General features: G+C 35.7%; 1 protein-coding gene across 3 annotated transcripts in view; it reads right to left on the bottom strand.

Moving 5' to 3' along the window:
- Positions 1-17598, bottom strand: part of LOC120636076 (ubiquitin carboxyl-terminal hydrolase 38) — a 44376-nt gene extending 26778 nt beyond the window's left edge. For all 3 annotated transcript variants that reach the window (XM_039907364.1, XM_039907365.1, XM_039907366.1), the window contains exons 1-5: positions 17097-17598; positions 10128-10291; positions 2914-3066; positions 892-1115; positions 313-471 (exon numbers count right to left, since the gene is read on the bottom strand). In XM_039907364.1, the coding sequence (XP_039763298.1) occupies positions 313-471; positions 892-1115; positions 2914-3066; positions 10128-10284 (693 nt within the window). In that variant the 5' untranslated portion in view covers positions 10285-10291; positions 17097-17598. The remainder of the gene's footprint in view (positions 1-312; positions 472-891; positions 1116-2913; positions 3067-10127; positions 10292-17096) is intronic.
- Between the last annotated feature and the right edge of the window lie 271 nt (positions 17599-17869).

Genomic DNA, 17869 nt, shown 5'->3' with positions numbered 1-17869 from the left:
ATGGTCACACACACACACACACAAATACACACGCAAACACACACACGAAAACACAAACACATACACACTAACACACAGAGTTATAAAAGAACAAACACGATGGAGACATTGAAAATTTAGCATCTGCGAACGGCTTCAGGGCTAAGTTCTAAGGTTTTGTATCGAACAAATGAAAGATGCTTGACATTGACACAAAACTTCGCTTGACATTTATGGCACTTAATATTTCAAATTGTTACAATACGCCTGCACGCTCTCCATTATCATACACGAACACACAAAGTCACAAAAAATATGGTAAATATTAAGTACCCTATCAAAAGCTTCCACTGATTCGCGAAGAGAGGCCAGTACGTGGAAAATTACGTTGGCTGTATTTTGGTGAACTGGATGCTGTACAGACAGGCAGGAGAGAAGCCTGGCCAGATTATCTTGGCTCGTCTCTATGAGAATGTCATGATGCACGCTCTCCTGTTAAAAAAACAAAATATTTGAAAAAATTATGAAAAACGTGTTCACATGTAACCTTTGTGGTCACAAGGAACTGCGGGGGTGCGGGGTGTCAAGACTCACGGGCAGGATGTTTCTACACGCCTTCTTAGTCGTTTTGAAGTTAGGTGTATCTCGAACTGTTCGAGAAACCAGTAATTTGTATAACACCATAGTACACGCGTTTCATCGTTGAATTCAATATATAATACAACTCAATTCAATATATAAACAATACAATTCAATGTATAAACATGGCACTGGCATATACTCGACTATATGGTTTCGTTCGTTTACATGAAGATATAGGCCGATGGCGCTTCCGTTATCCAGTCCCTGACACACCACGTTTATCTAATGTTTTTTTTTTTTTTTTATAATTATATAACTGGCATAACTCACTTCTAATGCTTTTATGTACGCTAAAATCCAGAAACCAAGCCCGGGAGTGCTGTGCCAGCTATGCAGCCAGCGGTACAGGCAGGACAAAGCAGCACGGAGGCCGGGTCCAGCCGGTCTGTTTTCCGTTTGCTCAACCAACACCCGTGCTGCTGACATAGTCTCATTCTCGTCCGACTCATCTATTATTATTAAAACCGCTGCCGTGGCAGGACAGGCATCAGATTCTATTGACAATAAAATACATTTCGATTTAAACTCCTGTTAAAAGATGTCCCGTCCACACGCTTGCTGTTTGTCACAAACACTAAACACGAGCCAAACAGCGACCACAATCAACAAACACAAACAGGGCATCCACATGCTTGGCGTATTCCGGATAACCAAACGTGGCGAGCGATTGTATGGCAGCAATCACTTGCGGGTTGACCTACGAGTAACAAAGCAAAATGTTGACAATAGAAGACTTTGTTAATCAACTAGAAAGCGAAAAATCTCGAAAGGAATAAATATTTTCTACAACATTTTTACGTCGGTGCCAAGTAATATGTGGAAATTACTGAGTAGGTCTATAAACGTTGTATACCCTATGATATTGTAGCAAGGAAAGTACTAAGTAATTATCGTATGACTTAAATATGTTGTAGAAAATATTTATTTCTTGCTACTTAGCTTTATTTTTAGTCAAAAATTACAGATCTGTTAATAGTTAAAGAGTTCTCCCGAAACTTCAACATTAGCTTTTTTATTATAACGAGCTTGAAATGCTTGAAAACCATATACCAATATCGAATCGCAATTTGTGTAATACTCATTATTATGTAGTCTCAGTGGCTATCCGTGGTGTTCATCATCAGTTTAATTTAACCACACGTTATATGGTTTGAAACAAAAAATAAATTTTCCAAATCGGTTAAACAACAGTAGACAGTGGTCACGAAAAAGCTCTGGTAACAATCATAAAAAAAAAAATATGTATTTACAATCGAATTGAGAACCTCCTCCTATTTTTGAAGTGGGTTTAAAAACCTAGATAAAATGGCATTTCGTAGTAGAGTACATTATTAAATCCGTCCGCAGCCCGCAAGCTTGCGCGTACTACTGATTGCTTGACAAGCGTGGATACATCGCAAACGTGTGTGTCGAACGTTCTTTGATTTGTGCACAAATGCCGCCCACGAACACTGGCAAAAACAAACAAGGCCAACCACACGTTCGTGCTTGTTGTTTGGAGTTCGCTGTTTGGGGTTGTTTGCCAAGCGTATGGAGACACCTTTAGAGCTAGCCCGCACTGCGAAAAAAATCGCGCTATTTTTATTTATATTTAACGTATAGATTTCACCTACTACGCACTGCGAATAAATTTCCGAGTTTTTGAAAGTATTTTTCAAGTTCTTGGCTAATAAGGAGGTCTTAAATGGATAACAAAATATTCAACCGCGATGAACGCTAATTTTAAAACGCAAGTGCGCGTATATTATTGCAAATTGCAGTGCAGACTAGTTCTACATATGTTCCCTGCGGCTTAACCCGCAAAATTAAACAAAGTAAAAATCTCTATTACCTCGTCTCAACATGACATTTTTTTTTTTAAATCCGATTAGTTAGTTCAGTTCGTGAACGAGCAAACTTTTTTTACTATTTTTTAAACTCTTTATCATCATCATCAACCTATAAACATCCAAAACCCAGGCACAGGCCTCTTCTGTCATAGGAGAGGAGTTTAGAGCAGAGAACTACCTGGCTGCTCTAGTGCGGTCTGGTGGGCTTTAAACGACTATTATCAAATGTTAGTGATAATAACCGAGATTAACGTGCTTTCCGACGCACGGGCTGTGGATAACAACAATTTCGTTACCCTGGTACTGAATACACGGTACCCGGTATTGTTTGGATTATCTCGGGAATAGAAGCCACGACGTTGTATTACGTAGTAGAACAAGGTAAACACTATTACAGACCAACGAAATTTTAATCAAAGGTAATGCAACACGTAAATATAAAAAAAAAACATGGTATACTCACGTGGATCAGAAATATATGAATAGAACTTGTTTAGAATTGCGTTGAAAACTTCATATCGAATATCATTGTTGACTGTTGTGACACTACGAAGTAAGTAATTCTCGACAGGTTCCAGTAATTGCCATAGTTGATCCGCGGTGCCTGCAGTGCGAGCTATTGCAAAAAAAATAAAAAACATTTAAATGCGTGTCATAACACGCAAAAGTAAGGTATGTCAGAGCACGCATAAGGCAAAGTATCTGTGGGCAGAAACACCAGTCAAAATATTAAAAGTAAAGAAAATATTAGAAATTTAGCGGTTCATTTTGTTTGTATATTTTAAGTATTAAGCCTTTGCTTATCTAATCTCCGTTTTCAAAATAGCAGCATTGTATTAATAGCTCGATTTAAATACTAACCAAGTCCAAGGCGTGTTACTTCTAAGATGTAAGCTACCAGTTATTCGGGTGGTTTTCAGTGAATAAACTTACAAGTAACATTAAACGTACGAATTGGCGTTGAAATATTTTAAATGTTATTCGAAGTCTATATCTACCCGACATCGACTGCCAAAATGAATGCACTGTGAGGATAAGTAGATTTGAATGATTTTACAGTGAGCTATGTTGCGATGTTAATGTATTAAATCAATGTCTGGACGAGTAAAACTGTAAACTACCAAACGGATTTTCATGCGGATTTCACTAATGAACAGAGTGAAATTAATTCATGCGGAGATTTTAATGTATATTTCATTATGGTATTCTGTAAATTGGCTGACTTGGAGCTTTACTGGCGTACGCATAGTAATTATTGATGATAAATATAAATAATGTACCACATATTTAAAGTAATCATTATAATCTACAAAGTCACAATAGCTGCTTTTTGAAATAATTTGTCAATCAAAACACGGGTATAATCGAAAGAGGGTTACATTCCTTTAATCCTTATCCAGATAACCTGCATTTTCCTTTTTAAATTATTCAAATTGAACCTATTGTTTAGAAGTTACGACGGGTATAGAAATGCTAAAAGCAAGAAAAATGCTGCGAGCCATCTGGCCGCATATGATATAGTTTGGAAATGAAACTAGACCCAGTAGGGTGCGCTGCAATTAGGTTCTAGGTTATTTTTAAGATATTAAAACTTGTAAAGCAATAAACGATTTGATGCAGACGAAGTTGCGCGGGTCAGCTTGTTTTTTTATTATTCGACTGCTAAAAGAATGCTTTTCAGACGTCAGTTGTCAGTTGGTCTCATTACATAACTTAACCGTGTGTCCTCGGTATAAGTAATTGTTGACAGTTTCGCGTGTAGTTTTACCAACAATTACTGGTTGAGGTGGATCCTCATGATCCACCTCAACCAGTAATTGTTGGACAGATTAGACATAATCTTTATAATAAGGTCTCAAAGAGTCTCTATCATTATGATTACATCGTCAGCAAACCGAAATTAAGTGATATACTAGCCGTGGACGTTGATGCCTAGTCTAATCCAGAAGCTTAAAAACGTCCTACAATACAGCGCATCGCACGCCTCGCTGCAATATTATTAGTCTGATTTTGTATACTAAATGACATAGTGGCGTTTTTGTACCGACACTGCAACACTTGACCTTAACATCATAACCAAGTTTCCTCCGAATCGAAGGCTTTCTCAAAGTCCATAAACGCTAAGCAAAGTGGCTGGTTATACGCTTCAGTCTTCTGTATAACCTACCGCTGTCTATGAATGTGGTAGGTATATGGTACTAAAGCTCTTACGAAAACCGGTTTGTCCGGGAGGCCTAAATTCGTTGACATGACTCAGAAGCGAGTTGGGTCTGCATTTCTTCAGCAAGGTATTATCGCCTTTCTTCAAGAACAGAAGCACCACACCTCTTTACCATGCGTCTGACATTTTGCCTTGGTTACTAATGGAATAGCTGAAGAAACGGGGACACTGATTATAGATTTTCCAACCGCTTTCAGAAGTTCTGCTGTTATTTCGTCATCACCCGGCGCCTTTATGTTGTTAAGCTGTTAAAAGCCACATTATTCTCGTATAAGCGGACGTCCGGGATATCTTCAGTATAGTGAAAGGTCATTTGGCTCTAGAATCCTTGGGCAACTCCTCAACAAGCGTCTGTGCTGTGGTAGAAGTGTCCATAGAAGCTCACCCAAGATCTCAGGATTTGAAGAAATAAGACTACAATTGTGGGTGTTCATTCGTATAAACTGGTCTTGAACGACAGAGAGATCTCTAGATAATCGCAAGTCTGTTATTTAGAGATCCACCGGTAAGCGGTCGACTGCTGTAGGCTGTTTTCTCGTCTCTTGCCTCGACATCATAAGCTTGAGTGTATTCGTCAATGGATTTGTATCTAAGGTGGGTCTTATAGAACTTTGACCTGCCAGCTTGTTGTTCAAATCGTCCACAGCGACACTGTGGACGATTTGAACAAGCTGCTAGGCAATCGAACCAGTTCGGTAGTAGTTAGTTGAAAGCTCTCGGGGTTTTGAATATGGGTAAAGTAGGTTGAAGTGTAGACTTCACCTTTTTGACTCTTTCAAGCTGATAGTTCATACTCAAGGCGCCTTTTACGGTTTACCTTAAGGTTATCGCTCACGGTTTTAACCGATTTATTGATTACAGATACATCATTGAATGGTAAAGTAGGTTGAAGTGTAGACTTCACCTTTTTGACTCTTTCAAGCTGATAGTTCATACTCAAGGCGCCTTTTACGGTTTACCTTAAGGTTATCGCTCACGGTTTTAACCGATTTATTGATTACAGATACATCATTGAATATATGCCGTTGGGTCGACATGATGAAGTAATTCTTGTTTCGCGTGGAACCATCGGAGCTTATTGAGGTCCATTTCCTGTTTGGCCACTTCTCGAAGGAGTTCATCATACATTTGCCCCCGATGCTTATAACCAAATTTGCCATTCCATCTTGATAATTTACTTATATTTAGAGTGTTTTAAGAGTACACAATGGTGCTAATTCCAAAAAACTGTTTTGTGCCGCTGTTTGTGCTAACGTATCTAAAAACTAGTTTGCAATAAATCGATCTACTAATCTATCACCTTTGCAATTTTGCTCTTTAGCTCTGTAATCTCTTCATTTTTCTTTTTCCAAGTTTGTTATTTAATTTTCTTATTTAAAAATCATATCTAAGAAGAAGATTCGTCAGTTGACTGTAAAAATTTGGATACAATACATGTTAAAGTAAAAGAAGTCCGTATTTACTTTTTTAATGAAATATGTTTTGTCTTTTACCATAAACTACATATATTCTTCTACGATTATAACCAATATTAATTTAAAATTGGCTATAATCTATATATTCTTCTGAGCTTGCTTTTAAGTTAACATTAAATAGCGCTTTAATGATCTTTGAAAATTTTATGAGCAGTTTATTCTCATCTTACACATCTAAAGAAAATGTCAAGTACTAATCGAAAGGTGATCGTTTTTATTGAAAAAATATTTATACTACTAAGTATAAAGGATTTTTTACAAAAGATAAAAACTATTTTGCTAAAACTGCAGCCATGTCCCCCTTCAGAATTCAATCTACTAAATGAACATCGAGCCAACGCATTGCAGAATATAGACAGAGGCACACTTCGACTTGTACGTTATCAGTGTGGATTTCTGTTGTAGAGTGTTTAAACTAAGTTTCAAACATTTCGCATGTTTGCAATGGCGGGCAGCCGTACGTTCGGTGCCTGTATTCTGTGTACACGTTGCATACAAAATATAACCATAATAAAGCCGCCTTTGACCCGGAACGCCCCCGGTCGTCCGCCCGCTGTTTGACTAGTGCTTTATGGTAAATTCAGAAAACTAGTAGCTTTTACCAAAAATTAAACAATACATCAAATATAAGGGTCCATTATCATTTGGACTCGAGGGCTTTTACAACGTTTACGCATCTTAAAGTTTAATTAAAAGCAATGAATGGACCACTTTAAATTTATAAATTCGACAGAACCATATAACTCAAATGTAGGGTTCGGAAACCAGTTGTAATATCGAACCAATTTCGTACGTTTACTTTGGTTTTGGAATCATGCAGGGGGTTTCGGTTTCCTTTACTTATAACCGGTTAAATAGAGTAACCGCTTCTAATTCTATTTCGCTCAATTAAATGATATCAAGGGTCGTATCACTTATATTTTTTAAATCGCGGCATAAACCGGTTTGGGAAGATGGTAACCAGTTGGTTACCTTCTTCCCAAACCGGTTCCTTTCCGGAATCGTAGAAGATTGTAGGAATACCTTTCCGTGCTGCTCCTCATCCAAGAACTATATTTTATGTGCACAAAAATACTTATACCTATGTTCATTTCTTTACCTCTGATAAAAGTAAATAATAGATTGTAAAAAAAAAATTCCTTATAACTAATCAGCAACTGCTGAATTCAGTCTTAACGGTTATTTCCATACGTCAATTATAATTTAAGAGAAATAGGTATCTTGTTTTTCATGTACTATTTCGGTAGATTTTAATATTAAAATTTTATATTAGTTTAATTTGTATGATAACATCTTCAGTTTTTGCAAAATCGAATATTTCTTTCGTGGATACTAAATGGCTGAACTATATTAAAACAAAGTTTAGTATAGTAGTATAGAAAATCATAAAGGATTTTTCTTTTAATTATCATGGTAATCAAAAATTTAAGGCTGTATATTCTGTGCATGTCTTATAAATTACATGCAGTACTGCCATGCGCAATAGTAGTTTAATCCTAGGAAAACAGGCTAGCAGGCTTACTACCTTCGCTATGAGTGTGTTCAGAATTATTAAAGCTTATTTCTACGAAGGGAGGTCCAAAAATTCGAGGAATTAAAGGGTTTTAAATAAAATGAAGCAAAAAAAATCAATTTTTCCTATTTAATATAATCACTATTAAGCTGAATACATTTATTAGATCTATGAATTATTTTTTCTAAACCATCGCATAAATATTTTTTATATTTTGCCTAAAAATTGTCTCCTTTACCTCAATGTCGTCGGAAAATTTCCTAACCCTAAAGTCTATTTTTAAATTGGGGAACAAATAAAAATAACATGGGGCCCAAATTTAACTGAAGGGTGGGTGGACTAGTAATTCGAAGCCATACGGGAGCAGAGCAACCATTGTAACTCTGCTCTTGCGAACCAGCGCGTTCTCTTTTTGCAAGAGCAACACACCTTTGGTTAATTTTCCTCTACGTTTTTCCTTGATGTCCTCCTTTATATTTTAGTATCATTGCGTAGTATTCTACAGTTATGGTCCTTCCCTTTTCCTTGTAATCAATCAGTATTATCCCCTCACAATCCCAAAAACAGTAGCTATCAACTTTCCCGCCGACTCCGACACTTTAAATTTTTTTGACGGTAATGTCCCATTTTTGTGCCATTGCATTGAGTCTTGTTACAGACAAGCTCAAAGTGATGAACCAATGTTTCATCTCCGGTAACAATCCGCTCCAAAATGTGTGCTGGACGCTGGTTCATCTCCACACAATTCCAAAAATTGGTTTGACGCATCTACGCGTTGCAGTTTGTGACGCGGCGTGAGCATTCTTTTTGACCCCCCGTTGTAAGACGACCTCGTAAACTGTTTTAAGTTTTCTGATCTTGTGGTGTGGAATTTTGAATTTTGAACCGTGAAAATATTATTATGAATCTACTACGTATTACGTTTAGTAGATCTCAAGCCAAGGCCAAACCTCAGCGTCAAACCTGCGTCCTTAGTGGCGTTCAAGTTTGCGTCTGGCATGCGACCAGTCACAAGAAGCGCACGATCGAACAAGACTTGTGATTGGCCGCACGCAGGTAAGAGGCGGCATTGTGACCTTAGCTTAAGAGCTTAACCATTAATTGCAGTCGTTTCCCGAATATGTACAACACATATATTTGATTATGAATTGTTATTATGTGAAACTAGCAACTTGATGTAAAGCATTTATTTATGGTAATTGTTCAAATACAAATTCAAATTCATTTACTTCAAGTAGACCTACATTATAAGCACTTTTGAAACGTCAAGTATGTATGTTTGTGACTCTACCACCGGTTCGGAAAGCAGATTCTACCGAGAAGAGCCGGCAAGAAACTCAGTAGTTGCTCTTTTCCAACATCAACATTTACAATCATTTTGCTATCTTGCGGTAGATGAGAGCGAGGCTGGCTGCTTCCAATCTACCTTGTCATTGAGGAATTCATCAAATGTATAGTAACCTCGCTGTACTAGATGCGTTTTTACACATTTTTTAAATGTATGCATTGGTAGGTCACGAATTTCCTTAGGAATCATGTTGTAAAAGCGTATACTCGCGTTTATTTATAAAGAGTAATATTTTGTCTCACAAAGACTATATTATTATAAATATATTGCGAAGCTACTGTAAGAATACCTATTTGTTTAAATTTTTCACGAAGAGATTCGCGTGATCCAAGTTTATATATTGATCGTACGGCTCTTTTCTGTAGTATAAATATACTTTCAATATCTGCAGCTCTTTCACACAGCAAGATCCCATAGTTACAAGGATTATCTACTGTTAACAATTAAATATAAAATCGTTTTAAAACCTGGAATCAATTGAACGTTATGAAATTATTTCGATGAACAATCAAAGCGGTAAAACAAAGAACAATATTAACCGATTAACCGGAGAGATAAATGATATCAGTTACGGGCCCAATGGCGACATAACTTTTTCAAATATATAAACGTTACTTCAGTGGGGCATGATAGCTTTCAGAAAATTAAATGCCCCACACAAATTAATAACTAATAACACTCCCGGGGGCGTTTCGCTTCTGTTCAGGGTTGATTAAGTGCCGATACTTTCGGTTTTTTTTTTTTAATAATTTTCTGAAGTTGAATGAATCCTTGTTTTCGTCTCGTAAAAACATTTACATCTTCAGCCTAATTAATGAGTCCGATTGTCGGCTTCCCCTCTCATAACTGAAATAACTCAGAGTTTAAGGTCACCATTATCAATAACAATGATCGAGAACTGGGGGCTTTACGTATTCTTCGAGGTACGGAAGACAAAGGGTAAAGGTTAAAAGGCGGCTACCGATTCGCGACCAGATAAACCAGTCCAAACAAATGATTGGCCCTGGCGCATCTAGTTTTCAATGCCCTTATCAAACATAGAGATAGTGTTTTATTTGTATATTTAAAAATTATGATGAAGATAGCTAAGAAATACAATAATACAAAAATAGAATCTTACCCAGACACTTGACAATATCTTGGCATTGCTTGATTAGTTCTTGAAGTGGCGGCAAACAGGTTGACTGTTCATTCATCATTTGGAAGTACTGCGCCAGTGCAGCCAAATCCAGTTGGTCGCGGTTATCAGCAACCAACTGATGTTTTTTAACAGCCATCTTTCCTCTGTAATGGAATTAAGATAATTAGACTTCATCGAAATTACAAATTACAACCTAGCAACTACCCTAATTCGGCGCATCATCATCTCAACCGATTAATGTCATCTGTCGATTTAACAAGGGGTCGCTCCGTTTTCTGCTGTCAAATTCATGTCCTTTAAACTCTCGTTCTTCTACGCATCTCATTATTTTTAATTTCATCACGTAAGGATTGCCAGTGCATAACTCTCGCAATAAGATGTGTATCCTTAATACAAATCTACAGTATGAAAGCGAAATAACTATGGCGATGATAAGCGACTAACTCTCTAGTTATTCGCGTATTTCCGTAAAGCGTAAGAGGTCGCATGGCGAGCTTAATTACGTCTTCTCCTTTTTTTTAAAGTAATTATTGACGGACCGAGCAGATGGCCCACCTGATAGTAAGTGGAAATCCATCGCCTATGAACAGAGCCACATTTCACAACCATATTTCACAGGGCATACAAAGAGCACGTCCTACAATATACCGCCCAGTGTCCATCATATTAAGGTGCCCTACTCCTGCCACTACTGCCCTTATAGAACGTTATGCGGGGTCAGCACTACATGTCTTCTGCAAACTGAAAGACAAACTAGTTGTTTTGGTTTTCGCATATAATTTGTGACGTCAATATGAAGGCGATCCATCCATCCATCCATGGCGCAACGGCGAGCGCTGTAAATTTAAGTTAGAGGTCCCGAGTTCGATTCCCGGCAGAATTTGGGAATTTATAATTTCTGAATTTTCTCTGACCTGGTCTAGTGGGAGGCCGTGGCTAGTTACCCTACCTCTAGCTAGCTAGCTAGTTACTCTACCGAAAAAGACGTGACGCTTAGCGTCACGTCTTAGTGTTCCGGTGCGATATCGCGTAGAAACTGATGAGGGGGTTTGACTACCATACTCCCTAACAGGTTAGATTGCATTCAAGGGCTAACGTAAGGAACAAAAAAAAATAAAAAATATAATTCTCAATAAGGGTCTTGAAACTAAACCCCCGCCCCATGTATCTAATCAAGTATTGTAATCATCCTTCTTGACTCTTGTAATCGCAAAGTCAGTCAGTACATGCTTTAGTAATTTTTTTGGGTATCCGACGGCAAGGATAGGAACATTTTTGTTGATGGAAAAACTGCCATCTTTCGGATCTAATATTGTAATCCCCTTTTAATCGCAGTCAGTCAAAGTCTTCTTTATGCCGTTCACATTAAGATGCATATTTAAATATAAGTGGTTTAAGGAACAGTCACATTATAGGGCAGAGTAACACGAATGAGGGGTGTGCATTTTAATAATATATGTATATTTTATTACGTGACAGTTTGATCTACCGCAGATTGCTCCTACGTCCTCCTGGCGATACGTAAGGTGCCCTCCTACACATTGTATACATTGTATATCCGTGTTGTAGCCACGGATTCCCGCTCACGCAGTATGCTTCGCTAACTAGGCTAGTGAGAACTGCCAGCTTACTAAAAGGTCTACGCAGGAAAAATTTAAAGGAACGGCAGTCTGGCATCAGCCGTTACCGCGTTAACTACTTAGTAATTTGTTATTTTTTTTATAAATGACTTTCGTTCACCGCCACGTCGTATCTGGTGCAGTTGGTTTTGGGGGACGTTTCAGCGAAAAAAAGGCCAATTGAACTATGTCGATCGTGAAAATGGCGACTTTGACTTGGAAGTTGCAAGGAGATGCTGAGAAATTTGAGGTGATTAATGATTTTCTTTGTATTTGAGTATAAGTAGTATATTAAGTTCTGCTTTAAGCTAATTTTGCTTAATAATTAAGCTAAGAGTTGTAAAAAATGTCATGGTCAGGAAGGAGCCATAGTAATACCAAGATGTCTAAGTACTGTACATAACAAATTAATATTATCAAATAGTTAATAGATAGTGGATGCCAAATTACGGTAGTGGTGAATTGAAATATGAAGATATTAAACTGTAAACGTAAGCAATACAACGCTAGTTCCAGGGCAAAATAAGATGACTCCATAAAAAGACAGCAATAGGTACAGAAAGTTATCTTGAAAAGTGCATTCGTGATAATTATAGTCGAGCAACCCTTTCTTAGAGTTGGAGTGTCCAACCTGACCTACGACTGCCCTTTTCGTGATTGGTTCGGTCTAAGAGGAATGGGTTGGTGCGATTTTATAACAGCTTTTTAAGAAATTTATTATTTTTAGAAAATTTCTTGATTGCTCTGTTTAGGGTTTGTTTGTCATATGATTATTTCATAATAACAGACAAAAAGACTATCATTTTACTACTCTTCTCTGTTTTATAACACGTTTTATTTGAAATAGCAAGTGTGAGAACGTCACATTTGCTATTTCAAAATTGAAAATTAATTTATTTCAACTAGGCCTAGCAAGTCAAGTCAGTCTGTTATTGAAGTCTAACAAAGGTTCGGAAGGCAGATTCTCCTTAGAAGAGCCGGCAAGAAACTCAGCAGATTGCTCTTTTCCAACATCATTTTATAGTAAATCTTTAGTTTTTTTCTGTTTTGTGTTGGATGAGAGCGGAGTGGCCTGCTCCAAGCAGCCTTGTTGTTTAGGAATTCATCAATCGTGTAGTATTCACGATAGGTTAAATGTGTTTTAATATATTGTTTAAACTTAGGTTAAGAATTCGGCATCATGTTATAAAAGTATATTATATAGCCATCCCCGCAAAGGATTTCTCGACTTTTCTAAGACGATATGCATATATAATAATATATATAATAATTTATGTCAGTTTCTAGTAATTCGATTGTTTATATAGACTTTTTGTTTGTTTCTTTTTGGTTACTAATGTTTAGTTTAATAAAGATTATATAATTATAAATATATTGCGAGGCTACTATAAGTAGACTTATTTCCTTAAATTTGGCACGAAGGGATTCGCGTGACATATATATAATAGTTTCTATATCAGCAGCTTTGCCCCATAACAAGATCCCATACGACATTACACTATGGAAAAATGCAAAATAAACAAGCTGCTGCACTTTCAACATCTGTTAACTGTCTAATATTTTTGACAGCATAAGCAGCTGAACTGAGCATACTCGCTAATGTCTCGATGTGGTAGAAGTTGTAGTTGCGAAGGTAACTCTGTAATTTTCTGTACATTTGGTAAAATAAATTCCACACACTTTGTTTTTTTTTGTTTTCAAAACTAAGTTAGTTACAGTAAACCAGTGACATACATGCGACATAGCAAGGCTTGTAAATCGTCAGAATTGTCTATACTTCTGTCAGGCTTAAAAATTAAAGATGTATCATCTGCAAACAGTACAATGTCACAAGTGTTACTGAGATGGTGTGGGAGATAATTTATATAAACCGAAAATAGAAAAGGACCCTAAAATGAGCCCTGTGGGACACCTATTAAGGTTGATGAGCCTTGAGACTATGACTTTTATGCATACCCTTTGTTTTTTATCACAAAGATAGGAGGCAATCAAATTCAGTGCAAAAGTTTTGATGCCCTAGTGGCTTATTTTAAGTAATAAGATTTTATGTCAAGGGTAATCTAATGCCTTCGATGAATCACAAAAAACACAAATGGCATTCTGCGAACTTTCCCACACATCATAAACATGTTTTATTAGTTTAGCACCCGCATCCGTTGTGCTACGACCTTTCGTAAAGCCATAATGTTCTGGATGAAGAAGTTTATTAACATTGAAATTATTCAATGGTTGATTAAGTATAATTTTTACAAAGATCTTGACAAGTGCTGGTAAGACTGCAATAGGCCTGTAATTATTTAGATCATTTTTATTGCCAGTTTTAAACACAGGAATAAGTTTTACATGTTTCATTAAATTTGAAAAAATACCTATATGAACATATTTGTTAAAAAATATGGATAAATAAGGGGCAATTGTGTCTATGATTTTTATACATCACTATCACAGACATATCCCATAAATCACCTGTTTTGTTTCAATTTTATCTTACATTCTTTATATTATCGGATGCAGATATATTTTTGAATACAAATAAAATGTTGCACTCTTTAACATTGTCTATTAATAAACTCTTAGCTGCTGTGGGTGAGGAATTTAGAGGATCTGTCAACAAGATGGGAACACTCTGGAAAATGTTTTAGAAATTACTTGCAACCTCTGCGGTTATTTTTCTCAGAGGTTATTTTATTATCGTTGACATAGTACCTTGAAGATTAATAATTTTCCAGGTTGCTTTTATTTTGTCATCAGATTTTGTTATTTTCTCTTTTATATGTAGAGATTTTGCTCGGGCACAAATCTTTTTAAATATTCTTGAGTAAGTTTTGAGGGGTTCGAGGTAAGTTGGCGTCTTAATATACTGTTTTTCCTTATAAAGCTCATAGAACCTATCCCTACTTTTGTATTTGTCTACTGTTTCCCAATAACTAAACCTCAATTTTGTATTGTAATCTAATAAAATTCAAAGTTTTTATTGTTCTAAAAGTGTACCATAAAGGTTGTCGGGATGACTGTTTTCAAATGCAAGGACCAGAACTTTAGCAGATATTTCACCTTTGAATCATGTTAATTTGTTTTTAGTTATGGCCTACCCTTGACAATTTGTTTTTTTTTAAATTGAGATTATTCAAGACTTTAATTTGTTGGCCACAATGGTCTGGCTTTAATTTTTTAGAAAATAAATGGCAACAAAACAAATTTAAACCTTGGTCATACTGAAAGTATAATACTTACTTAAACATAAAAGAGTTATGTTAGAGATGTACATGCACTTAATGGGTATGTTGTTAACATCAATAATAATTAGTAGCTCCTGCTAACAAACATTTTAAATGATCCATTCAAGTAATAAAGCAATGTATCTTTTATCTCATAGACTACCGCTGGCTATAACTGAACCATGTTGTTTTTTGTCATTAGTTATACACCATAACTTATTTAGCCCTTCACCATGGCTATCAGGCAGTGTTATTCTGGTCAATGATCCAGTTCATATGCAATACATCTATTGTCATTCTTTTTAGTTTTAATTTCATAACTAGAATTTTAAGATACAAATGTAGATAGTCTTTTATGCTGTGACTAACCTGTATTTTCTTGAATTTAAACTTAAGCCTTTATTTTGGTATTTTACATCAAAATAAATTGTAAAACAGGCCCACTACAGGACACGGGTCTTACTCGGATCATGGGGGTTACTAATCCTTCTAGAATCACTCCCTCCTCTGTTGATGCATAGACTATTTAGTTTTTTTTTAAATTGTTTTAAAATGTACATTACAATGCACATTTTATATTTACATTTTTTGACTTTCTTTATTTTGTCTATTAAACTCTTTCAATGATCTAGGCCCATAACTATATTATTAATTAATCCCAATGAAATTTTAAGTTTGTGATGTGTCACTGTTTCTCAAAAGAATATGAGTTCCCCTTTTAATATTTATTGTCTCACTTAACCTAGTCTACCCTCCTTCCTTTTTACTAGTTTCCATCCTCCAACTAGTGGCCCACAAATCAAATCTTTAACTACCTTACATTTATTTTCTTAAATTATGTGGTTTCTTTAATTATAAGGCATTGGATTTTGGTAAAGACTATTGCCTAAACCTATTCACTTTATCCAGGCTGTATGATTCTAAGCCCAACATTTGGTAACAATCATGCTAAGAAACTGAGCATAATATTTTGAACAATAAATTAATGGGTATCAAAAAGAAATTCAGTTGCAGTGCAAAACAGAAACAAATATGGAATGCACTTCGTGGCTTTGTGGTATATTAACCACCTTGGGGCTCAATGGTTAAAAGATGAGGGAACTTGATCAAACAGTTCTTGAGCACTCACTCCGAAAATATATCTTATAGAATACCGAAAGACAGGCAACCTTGCAACTATGCTCCAAATGTAAGTTTTTTTATGCCTATGTCACCGACGAGCCTTCAAGCTGTACTTGGCAGGGCCATCCCATAAATGGGAGCATGATTATCACAATTTAATTACATGAAAGGTTGAACCTCCTACCTCTCACCACGCCCATCTGCTTCATCACAGCAGTACTATTGTTATAGTGTCATCGAATGTACAAAAATTATACTATATTATAACCTATGATTAACTTTTATAAATATTACTAGACAGACTGCTATCTGTGTACTGACTGTTGTCAACTTAAGGCTGCTTTAAATATTATCCAGCTGATTTTCCTTAACATTCCCAGTTCATTAATCTCGCATTGTGTTGTAGATAAAATAGCAGTAGTTTATTTTGAAATAAATTAATATTAAGTATAGGAATCAATTCTCTCACTAATCAGCAATACAACTTATTTGGAGCATAATTACATACAGACATCATATTTAAAAACAAATATTTATAGTAGTAGTAGTAATCTTATGATTGACTATAAAGTATAAACTAATTGTACACAGAAAACTTAAAAGCTATATTTCTACTATGAATTTCTTACTTCATTAATTTGGACCTCAGCATTTTGGCTAGCTTTTTTTGCTTTGACGAAAATGATCAAATGTCTATTGCATATTGTTACCTAACACCTAATTCTTAAGTGTTAATTGATAACAACACTATACAATCGTTTAACTAATTTTTTTCGTAATAAAACCTTAAACAGGTCCGTTCGCGCCCGACTCCAGGTAGCGACTATACACCGGGGCTTCTTATCATGCGCATTTGAATCTAGGTCGTAAGTCGTATCTCACTATTTATATCACTATTCCAGCCTCCGTCACAGGACATAAAATGGCTACCTGTACACATATGTTTAATATCTAGATTTCAAACGTCCGAAATACATATAAATACTCACGTTTACGACGAAAAATCGGTGAATCCAACAAAACAACTACGCACGTATTACAGTCCAATCATTGTGAGCACACGTATTTTTAACATCGTCTAATCAATTATCTTTTATATTCTTAACCAAAGCTCTTCATTGTCCATGTATTAATGCAAATACACTCAGTTTAATACTGTCTAGCTGAATTCCGTCATGTTTTGTGAAGTTCAAATACGAATTCTAAATCGACAACAAAAGATTTGTCCACCACACTTCACTGAGTACACTGTATGTACACTTTATAGTATGTATACATATTCCGACCAACCAGATTATTTGTTACTGTCGTTGTTTGTTACAGTTGCTAAGATGTTGCTAATAACTTTTTATCAAAAAAAATAATAGTGTTCATCAATTCATCCCATAACAATTATTATAATTTAATCGCGATTTTCCTTATTTATCAAAAGAAAAATTGATTCAGGAGAATGGAAACCTTTCGTGAAGTTTTCTAGTATAGTCTATGTTATAAAACTAAAATGAGACAACTCGTTTCTTTTTTTAAGGCTTTAACTCAGAGTCAAATTAAAATATGATCTCTTTGCTAAGTCTCTGCCAAGTCCTGGGCACAGACCACATAGATTATATTATAAATCATAGAAACTTTATAATTAAATCTATGATATGATATACCTACCACAATTAGCATTGAGTATACAAATACTTCAGAAATAAGTTTATTTGTGCATTTCGATATGAACATAATATTATAAATCAATGATTCATAATATCTAAAGAAA

Source organism: Pararge aegeria, chromosome Z, assembly GCF_905163445.1.
Source record: "Pararge aegeria chromosome Z, ilParAegt1.1, whole genome shotgun sequence".
NCBI classification, from domain to species: Eukaryota; Metazoa; Arthropoda; class Insecta; order Lepidoptera; family Nymphalidae; genus Pararge; species Pararge aegeria.
The sequence above is the reverse complement of the archived record's forward strand: the minus strand, read 5'-3'. Positions and strand labels throughout refer to the sequence as shown.